This window comes from Phoxinus phoxinus (genome assembly GCF_949152265.1).
Source record: "Phoxinus phoxinus genome assembly, chromosome: 3".
Classification (NCBI taxonomy): Eukaryota; Metazoa; Chordata; class Actinopteri; order Cypriniformes; family Leuciscidae; genus Phoxinus; species Phoxinus phoxinus.
The window spans coordinates 36,631,017-36,642,371 of record NC_136878.1 but is presented as its reverse complement, the minus strand read 5'-3'; the positions used below and the strand labels follow the sequence as shown (position 1 = coordinate 36,642,371).

The following is an 11,355-nucleotide window of genomic DNA, read 5'->3' as shown; positions in this document are numbered from 1 at the left end:
ATTTATTAGACATTTGCTGTTGAGTCTCAAAACTGACAACAACGTGCCATGGACAATATATGTTCTGAAGACATGTGGCAGTTTTGTATTTTTATTTGACGAAAATCTTTCACTCTAGCTGAATAGTTTTGGGATTGAGTAAATTTAGACTTTTTTACAATTCCTGAAAAGTTACTAATTTAATATCTTCCATTTAATTTCAAACAATGGTATAACTTTATTTAAACAATGTAAAGTTGTATATGCAATTATGGATGTAACTGATCTAACACCCAATGTATAAAACTGCCACTTTTGAATAGAGAAAGCTGAAGATTATGATCGAGTTTTTCCTTTTCTAAATAGATAAATTCCGAAGAGATTGTAATCAGACATCATGTTTTTAGGTGTTTTAAGACAAAACTTGTACTAAAAAGTATAAAAAATACATTACTGTGTTGATTTGAAATCATATTTATTGGTATACGTTTAAAATGTATGATGTATTTATCAAAGTGTCTATTTACACCAAGTGCAAACAGACACTACCTTGTTGGCAGAGGTTATTTACACTAACGGCCACCATATATCTGATTGAGAAAATTACAAAATAAATACCACTGACAACAGAATCAGTGGCGTGTTGAGTAAGATGTTTCATTGTATAAACTCGCTGTTCTCCCTTTTCCAAATGCATATCACAGCATATCCATTTTAATAATCATATACTGCATTAATGTGTTGTTATTATTGCATACTTTTATAATAAACTACAATAGAGTGAAGTGCAAATACTGTAGTATCTGCCACTATGTGCACCAATAGCATATAACAAATATTTACACTTATTGCAAAGAAAATACTTATTTTTCACTTAATACCATAATGCTATTTACACTTAGTGCAAATACTGCAGCATCTCTATATCGGTATTTACTTAATGTAAATAGAATTTAACACTATTTGCACTTAGAGCAAATAACACCCCCTTTATTTTCATTTAGGAATACAAAACTCTCTTGATCACTAAAGCCAATGTAAATATTATGTTGTTTATGAATACTATTTTATAAGCAGATCACTAAATTAGATATTGGTGAAAAATTCAAGATGTTTTATAGCATTTAAAAAGAAAAAGTATGGGACAGTAATTAAGGAGTTTGTATAACTAATTATACAGGCCACGCCCTTTTGACCAAAAATAGAAGAGATGTTTGAGTGAGTGAGTGAGTGAGTGAGTGAGTGAGTGAGTGAGTGAGTGAGTGAGTGAGTGAGTGAGTGAGTGAGTGAGTGTGAGTGAGAGAGTGAGTGAGTGAGTGTGTGAGTGAGTGAGTGAGTGAGTGTGTGTGTGTGTGTGTGAGAGTGAGTGAGTGTGTGAGTGAGTGAGTGAGTGAGTGAGTTAGTGAGTTAGTGAGTGAGTGAGTTAGTGAGTGACAGAGAGAGGAAAGAGCATTTTTGCAGCAATGGCTAAACATTGAAAAAAATCTAAATCATTAAATTAATCTGAAACACTGAATTGCCATCCCAGAATAGTATTTTAAAAACTATTTAAATGAATGAGAGAATGACAAAATGGTTTAACTATTTCAGTCGACATTTTATTGCATGAATACAGAATAGGCATCTACATTATCAGATAAAGGTCAGAACAGAGTTTCCTGCTCTGCTGTGACATAAGAGCCACGATCTCACGTGGTCACATGAAAACTCAATATCAGCCAGTACTGTTGACAAACCTACATTTCAAATGCAGATAATAATAAATATAGTCAACAATAATTGCACTAATTTTAACACAAACAAAATACTTCGAAAGAGATTAAGAATTCATATTAAAATTAAGTTTCAATAACTTAACATGCTTAAATATAAAAATATTTCAATTACATATATGTTGTAGCTCTTTTAAGCAGGTTGGCAAAATCAAGGAATTACTGATTGGCTTCTGAATAATTTGTTTCTTTAAATAATCAAACAATGTGGTTAACATTATCACACTTTCTCTTCTTACTGCATGTATTGGTCTTCAATGGCACAAATAATGTAAAACAATTAAAAAATATATTTCGTTGGTTCAAATGACATTGCATAACGTTACATCTACCGTTCCTTCAAGATCTCGAGATCTTATTAACATTCTTCCGGTGTTCAGTGCACTATAGAGATGCTCTGATCAGCCACAGCACAGGCAGCCAGCAGTGGCTCGCTGAAAGCATGTCTGACAACATGCAGCACTGACACAGATTCAGGATCATAGAACAGCAGGGTCTGACTGGGCCAATCCAGCAGCAGTCCCACTCTCTTGAGCTTCTTAGCCACTGCGATAGCCACACTGCATCCATCATGACAGAAAGAAAAGTCTTCATCATATTGCGAGAGAACCCATGATTTTGAGTTGTAGCCTAGACGTGCGCCATTGCCGGTCCCCTTGCGTTCTAAGCTGGCATAGCATACACCCACTTTGAAGGCGGCACTCGTGCCCACGTCAAGTACCCAGCTTTGAGTACCAGAGGACATGGGAGGGGAGCAGAGGGCATTAGGCCAGCTGTCGAAGCGCGCAGGGTCGTAGGGGGGTAACTGACGCTGACGTTTGGCCAGGAAGGTTAAGGTGTGCTGATCGTTGGAGAGGGAGAGAAGATGACTGACCGTTCGATTTTCAAAGTGTAGCATAGTTGAACTGTGGGCTAAAGAAGAGAGGGATATGTGAAGATGATGTTCAGAGCAAGAAAATGAGAAGTTGAATGTAAGGGATCTAGAATTTGTGATTTGAAGTACACTGCAGTCAAAATGTTTTGATCGTTTTTGGTTTTTGAAAGAAGTCTCCTCTCCTCACCAAGGCTGCATTTATTTGATAAAACAAAACAAAAACAGTAATATTGTGAAATATGATTACAATTTAAAGCTGCTGTTTTCTATGTGAATATGTTCAAATGTATTTATTCCTGTGAATTTTCAGCATCATTACTCCAGTCTTCAGTGTCACCTGATCCTTATTCAGCAAATAATTCTAATATGATGATTTGATGCTCAAGAAACATTTATTATTATTAATGTTAAAAACAGTTTTTATTTCAGGATTCTTCGATGAATAGAAAGTTCAAAAGAACAGCATTTATCAGAAATATAAAGCTTTTGTAACATTAAACACTACCGTTCAAATTTTTGGGGTAATAATTTTTATTTTATAAAAAAAAAGAAAAAAGAAAAGAAAACATTACTTTTATTCATCAAGGATGAATACATTGATCAAAAGTTACAGTGAAGACATGTATAATGTTACAAAATATTCTATTTCAAATAAATGCTTTTGAACTTTCTATTTCAACATTGATAATAATAATGAATGTTTTTTGAGCATCAAATCCGTATTGAGCATCAAATTATAGAATGATTTGAAGGATCATGTGACACTAAAGACTGATGAGGCTGAAAATTCAGCTTTGATCACAGCAATAAATTATATTTAAAAATATATTAAAATAGAAAACAGTTATTTTAAATTGTCATCATATTTAACAATATTACTTTATTTTTTTTTATTTTTTTATAAATGCATCCTTGGTGAGCAGAAGAGACTTCTATTAAAAACATTAAAAATATTACCGATCAAAAACTTTTGAATGGCAGTGTATAATCTAAATGTGTCAATGCCTGAAAATATTACAGTAGGCCTACACTTGATTTTATCATATCGTTAGCCTCATAGCATAATTGCCTAAGTCATATTTCAACGTTTTTGGAAAACATGAAAAAACACAATATTTAGAAATCACATTGTGATTTTTTATTGATATTATAACAGTACATTCAACCAGATGTGTGAACAAGTATGCAAAAAGAAAAATATCCATCACCAATTGCCTAACAAATAAAAGTGACTTAGGCAGAACATGCCATGACTTAGGCCTTTTTTCTCTTACATATAAATGCAAACATAACATAACAAAAGTTGTTTTTCTCTCCTAAATATAACCAAGATGTGTAACTTGCCAACTATAACCAAGTTGTTTCTTAATGTCTAACCTTAACTACTGTTTTCCTTTTCCACCCTTAATCGAAGTTCCACTCAGGTGCTGTGCAAACATAGTTTTTTTATTCTCCTAAATATAACCAAGATGTGTAACTTAACCCTAACCAAGTTGTTTCTTAATGTCTAACCTTAACCACTTTTCCTTTCCCACCAAGTTCTACTCAGGTGCTGTGCACACTCATTTTCACACTGTCTATTGATGAGGGAGGTTGTCATAGTACTGGTGGGCCACTCTTGGTAGTACTGGTTTCATTGCCTGCAAGTCATTGAATTTCCTGAGAGTAATTGGAAATTGGGCAGGAAAGAGTGGGACCCAGTAGAATGGTTCTTTGGGGATGTTGATTCGCTGAGGCAGGTCTTCCCATTCAGACTCAAATTCCAACTTGTACCGGATTTGACCATCAGCCAAGTACTGGAGAGCCGGAGGCCATGGACTGTGGGGTCACCAACCTTTTTACCTGGTCGAATATTGGTGACATAGGCCCCAGATAGGACAAGATCCCGGATACAGGTGGCCGAAATGAGCTTTCTCCGCAGGGTGGCTGGGCGATCCCTTAGAGATAGGGTGAGGAGCTCGGTCACTCGGGAGGAGCGCAGAGTAGAGCCGCTGCTCCTCCACATCGAGAGGGGTCAGCTGAGGTGGCTCGGGCATCTGTTCCGGATGCCTCCTGGACGCCTTCCTGGGAAGGTGTTCCGGGCACGTCCCACCGGGAGGAGACCCCGGGGAAGACCTAGGACACGCTGAAAGGACTATGTCTTCCGGCTGGCCTGGGAACGCCTCGGTGTCCCCCCGGAATAGCTGGAGGAAGTGTCTAGGGAGAGGGAAGTCTAGGCATCTCTGCTTAGACTGCTGCCCCCGCGACCCGGCCCCGGATAAGCGGAAGAAGATGGATCATGGATGGATGGATGGATGGTATCAAAGAGCACACCCAGGTTCCTAACCGACGACGAAGACTTCACGAGCAGCCATCTTGTCCTTTCGGTCATGACCCAAAGCTCATGACCATATAGTGAGAATAGGAACGTAGATTGACCGGTAAATCGAGAGCTTCGCCTTGCGGCTCAGCTCTTTCTTCACCACGACAGACCGGTACATCGACTGCATTACTGCGGATACCAAGACAGATACCTCTTTGATACCAAGTATATGTAAATATACTTTGTGCTCTTTGTCTAGTACTTAGAGTATGAGAGAAAAGGCATTTTGAGAAAAAGGCATAAAGATTTGTAATGTAAAAATTCATACTTTTTTAGTGGAAGCAACTATTTACTGACAAAATATCTTATCAAATCATTAGCAACAACAATACAAACCACCTAAATCACATCAAAACTTATAAACACAGCATTTATGGCCTTCAACTGAGCAGAAAAACAGTCAAAAACACACATCTAAATGTCAGAGCGCATCACGTGATGCATCTGAACCAATCACGCTGTCAGAAATTGACATCAGCCAATGAAATTTTGCTTTTAGGGTTAAATGCCCATTTTACTTTCACGATTGGTTACTGGTTAAAAGGAAATGACCATATTTGGATCCGACAGCATTGTACAGAAGAGAGAGAGCTTTCCAGACATTTGCGTGATTAAAAGGAAGCAGACAGCGATCGCGGTGAGACAGAGATTTAGAGCGCAAACTTTTGTTGAATTTCTAAGAAATCTACGGACGCAAATAGACAAAGTTAGTAAAATAAAGACCTAAATGTGTATTTTGGACTTTTTTTCACCACAAGTCTGAAAGAAGACATGTTATTGAAGACAAATAGCCCAAAATCTTAAAATTGACCAGTGAAAAAAAAACGATGTTTTTGCCTGCCGTGTCTCGCCTTAAAAATTTAAAGTAAATGCTTGAAAAATTACTTCACTTGCCTAAAATTACCTAAATGTCTTTTTATGGTGATGTTCTGACCAGAAATGAGGTAATATTTAGCTAGTGTTTGCTAGCTACTTATCTTGTAGCAAAAAATGTGATTTCAAGTTTAAATACAGTTTATAGACACTAAATGTAATTTCAGTCAATCAAAGGGATTATAAACTGTATTTAAACTTGAAAAGTTTAAATTTAAGAAATATGAACTCTTACCAGATGAAAATGAATCAAACAGAAGAGCTAATACATCACTTCTGGACATCTGTCTTTCCATGTTTTTTGCCATTTTGTTTGTATCAAAACTGCCTAAGTCAAAGAGATGACTAAGGCAGATAGTGTTTTTGGATCCTAATAAGTGTTGTGATTAGCTAAGGACATAGGCAGAAAGGCAGGATGATGCAGCAGTGGAAGGACAGTAAAAATACGCAGATATCACAATTTGGCCAAAAAATGACTTAGGCAATTATGCTATGAGGCTAACGATATCACATTGAATATGTTATCCAAATGTAAGCAGGGTTTGAGGCTCATTTTGGGGGGTCTCTGATCATGGATTTACATGCGATATATATACTGAATCTGTCTTAAATGAACTTCTGTCTTGTGTAAATGTAAATAGAAGTACACTTACCAGACGGCCCGAGCAGCAATGCACTGGCCCATAAACCCACCATGAGTTTACTGTCACTGCAGCCTCTGTTCAAACTCAGTTGCTCTGTATCTCTAGGTTCACCAATACCATCTGCATCCTCAATCCTATAACACAGTCACACGGTCATTTATCACCCAGCTTGTCTCATTTTGTGTGTTTATTTATTTATGTGGGCTAATTGTTGCATTTATTGCAAACTGAAATTACCTGCCATCAATTTCCTCGTTAGAGCTCTAAAAAAATAAAGAACAAAAATACAAAAATCAGTGGATTATATCACAAATGTAATTTAGTCATACAAATGAATTGATTATCTACATAGAAAAACAATGAACTGAAACTAAAAAAAAATGAAACTGATTTAGGAGTGTTGAGTACTTTAGATTTGAAGTATTATTTTGGGGATTCAGTCATCTATTGAAACTCACTACTATACTACTTGTACTCTATTTATAACTACGCTCAAATGTCAATTATGAAATGTCAAATTATGCTCAAATCTGCTGATGAATGTGATGTGTATCCTAGAACCGTATGCTGTCAGGACAAATTACCTTTAATTTGATTGATTTGTTTTCCTCAATAAGTTTGAAAATTGAAGCATTGGGAAATTTTTTATTTAACAGGTACTTTAAAGAAATCAGCTTTTCTGGGGTAAATTTCATCAGGAAATGTCCAGGTCATATTTCATCAAAAAATCAAAACAAAAAAATGGCATTAAGAATATAGAAATACTCCAAATATTATCAGTTTTGTTTTATGTTTATACATTTTGAATAATGTTTCTGACTTATGTTGAATGCGCAAGTACAGTAATGAATTGGTAACACTTTACAATAAGGTTAGTTAACATTAGTTAACTACATTAGTTAGCATGAACTATGAGCAATACTTCTTCAGCATTTATACATTTTAGTTAATATTAATTATAACATTTACTAATACATTATTAAAGTCAAAGGTTGTATTTGTTAAGATTAGTTAATGCAACTAACATGAACAAACAATGAACAGCTTGTTTTTTATTAACTAACATTAACAAAGATCAATAAATACTGTAACAAATGTATTTCTAAATGTTAGTTCATGTTCGTTAATACATTAACTAATGAACCTTATTGTAAAGTGTTACCAATTAATTCAATAACTTCAAATATGTATTCTTCTTACTGGCACCATAAACAAGATGATCATACATATTGTGTGAATACATAAAGTGAATGAATCATTAATTGAGATTTGGATTGTGCCCAAAAAATCTCATTGCTGTAAGGAAAAAAATGATAATCTCATAAATCTCCTGAAATTTGGCAAAAAGATTTCACACTCTGTCTTTTGATGTCATCAGTTAGTTTCCTTGTTAATTTCTAATTCTTTAGTATGACGTCTTCGTTGACAAAGTATATACTTGAAATTTTATTTTTTCACTTTTTACACTCCTGACTTCTTCAGTCACTCACCACAAGCATGGCATCTGTGGAGTGTGTGAGTGAGTGCACCAGGCTGGTGCGTGTGTGAGAGAGTTTCTCCAGAGTGTGTGTCCAGTGTGCTCTCTGAGTGAGAAGGCACTGCTCGACGCGCTCTTCTTCTCTCTGTATGGCCTCTAGGAGACGCTGCTCCTCTTCCTCCAGAGCCTCACGCACCACTTTCACCTGAGCCAGCACTCGTTCTCTGGCACTGTTTGCATCAATCTAGCAATAAAATAACACAATTACAATAACATATTACACAGTTATAACTACACTTCATCTGAACACCAGGGACATAAAAAAACGGTACCATTTTACAAGGTTGTAATACAATAATGTATGAACTAACATGAACTAACCATGAGCAATACATTTGTTACTGTATTTGTTCAACTTTGATAATGTTGGTTAATAAAAATACAGCTGTTCATTGTATGTTCATGTTAGTTCACAGTGCATTAACTAATGTTAACAATTAATAAAGTAGTTTATTAATAAAGTAATTATTTTTATTAGTATTAGTCAATTTTACTAAAGTATTAGTAAATGTTGAAACTAACATGAATGAAGATGAATAGATGCTGTATAAGTGCAATTCATTATTAGTTCATAATATAGTTAACTAATGTTAACTAATGAACCTTGTTGTAAAGTGTTACCAAAAAAATAATTTGAAATCCTACAGAACAAGTTACCTTGGCCAAAAATATAGTGATATTATGTCCACTTATGTCCGATAACATAATATTACCATAGTACATGGTTGCCATTGTGTGAGTTCTGCTGACTCGGTTAATTCACAGTAATAATGCTCTCTCTCTTTCTCCCTCTCTCTTTCTGCATGTTCGGAAGTAGTAAATAAGTGAATTCTTCAGGTACCTGTACAGCTTTCTCTCTTGCTGTAAGCGTACGGTCAATGAATCGTTCGATCCGCAGGGCTTGCAGCTGCATTTTTTCGCAGACATCCACCAACTGATTCTGTTTAATACAAAGAAGAATACTGATTCCAAGATCACGTAAGAGGCATTAAACCAGCAACTGAATGCAGGTGGCAGGAATGTGAAGGAATGTGGATATGACCTGAATTTTTCTGTATTGAAAAAGTGTCTGAAAGGAGGAAATGTTTATGCTATCTCACATTATTTTGCATTTTATGCTAAATTATATTTTGTTATCTAACGAGTTCAAATACTTTTTCTGAACACTCTATAACACAGGTGAGTCCACTGTTGATGTGAGTCCTCAGGTTCATTAAGGGTACCACATTGAAATACAAAAAACATAATCAGTATTCGATCAACATAATGTTTTTTTTTTTTTTTTTTTTTTTACAGTATGGGAAAGATAGTTAAGATAGTTTTTTTTAGTGAATACAAAATATGCAATGCAATGCAATGAAATGCAATACAATACAATGCAAAAAAAAAAAAAAAACTGCCAGAATTTTTTTTATGAAGCTATCTTTTAGCGAATTATATGAGGGTATATATAACAACTTAGATTTTACCATATGTAATATACACATCTCATTGTAGTGATAAAATAAATGTAATGAAGCCGTTTCTACCTCAATTTTAGTGAGCCTTCAGGTAACTTTGGGGCGTCTGAAACGTAGGCTACTGACGTAATGAAACTGACCACGCCCTCTCGTTGTGAATATACACAAATGCACAGACTGCTGAAAGTGAAACTCTCGCTACATGATTATTTTAACAGTAGAGTTATATTTTAAGGGAAGAATTCATATTTTATGAATTATTTTGTCAATGTTTTATACGTTGAAACCTAGCCTACTTATTATGTTATTTAACTAATAGTGACTTACCCTTACTACAGTTGCCCGGGTAACCAGCTCTGTCACTGTATGACCCTGACAAGCTCCATCCACCACACATTGCGAGCATTTCAGTCTCCCTTCTGTATTACAGTACAACTGTTGTTCGCATTCATGTTCTGGACACAGTTTCGCTTCTCCTGAAGTCGATACGGAGTCTGCACCGCTGCCTACAGGGGTCTCCACAAATTTGCGCACAGGTTTTGTCGACGATTCTCCATTAACTGTGACATTGGTGTCTGTGACAAGAGCACAAAAGGGCTCTTCGCCTTCACTTCGTATTCGGTCTTCATGTTTTGGATAGTCGTCCAGTCCAGGGTCAGTCTCCAGGTCATTGACGTGCAAGGACACCGTTGCCAGTTCACAAAGTCTAAAGTCCATACTCATTGCACCGAGAGATAATATGTTAAGTTCCTAAGCAGAATAAAATACGATGGGTTCGCCTGGTTTCGCTGATGTATACTGTAAAATACCCGTAGCGCAGGTGTATCCAGTTTTAGAGCCCTGCCTACCTATCGCAGGTGTATAACACGGAAGTGGACTGGTTGTAGAGTGCGCAAGTCTGAAATTAAAATTGTCTGCAGTTGTGACCATTGGCCTATACTCACGTGAAACTTGGGACTGTTCTTGACTTGCAATATGCTAATTTGTCATCTGATCTTGCATGTAGCATATTGACTGAAATCAGACAACCCTGCTCTGTTAATGTGTAACTCTCTATTCATTAAATAAGCTACTGAGTTTATTTGCTACACAACTATTACAATTAAAACATTTCAAATACAAATTAGATGGTACAATATAAAAAAGGTGAAATATTACCATGGTATTTAAAAATAAATAAATTCAAGCTATTGGCGTGCAATGGAATTTATTGAGTTACAATATGCAACCGCTGCAGGGGTCCACGAGTTCATGCGCTATACATTTTGTACATGGAGTACAGCATTGTTAAAGGGGTTGCTTATTGTTAAACGGTGTTTGACTCAAATCTTTGGAATCACATTTTTGGATAAAATCCATGTATTGCTTTAAACAACTGAGTTGAGTTTATGTTCAGTGTTGCACACTCGCGAAACCTCTCATTAATAAATCATATAGACACGATAAGAGATTCATTGTGCAGTGTAGACAGCTTCATTGATTATAATGGAACTTTGTGAGATCACGATGAACTGAGATTTTTTAGTTATTATTATTGGAGCGCTCTTTGCACACATTTGAGTCTATAATCCATTGAATAAAAGTTTTGTTTTTCATGCTGCTTAGATGACTGACAACCAATTACACACTGCAAAGTTTTGGAAGTGACATCCACATATAAATGCAGGCACACGAAGAAGATTAGTTCCAACACAAAGTTTAATAAAGATCAGGCTCTGGCTCACTTGTCACGGTGGATGGTCCCTCAATGTCTACGAGCCGGGGGGCTCTCGCACATTCTCCGTGGTCGAAGGTGATAACTTTAGCTGAGTCTGGCTGGGTCCTGGATCAGGGACGGACGCTCTCTGGATGATG

The 11,355-nt window shown here is 36.0% G+C and overlaps 1 protein-coding gene across 1 annotated transcript; it reads right to left on the bottom strand.

The window, feature by feature from the left end:
- Positions 1 to 1,558: 1,558 nt before the first annotated feature.
- On the bottom strand, positions 1,559 to 10,380 carry bspry (B-box and SPRY domain containing). The gene is made up of 6 exons (XM_079607868.1): positions 9,829 to 10,380; positions 8,883 to 8,981; positions 7,995 to 8,225; positions 6,742 to 6,767; positions 6,514 to 6,638; positions 1,559 to 2,663 (listed from the first exon to the last, which is right to left on the bottom strand). The coding sequence occupies exons 1-6, from the start codon at positions 10,222 to 10,224 to the stop codon at positions 2,128 to 2,130; spliced, it is 1,413 nt and encodes a 470-aa protein (XP_079463994.1). The 5' UTR covers positions 10,225 to 10,380; the 3' UTR covers positions 1,559 to 2,127.
- Between the last annotated feature and the right edge of the window lie 975 nt (positions 10,381 to 11,355).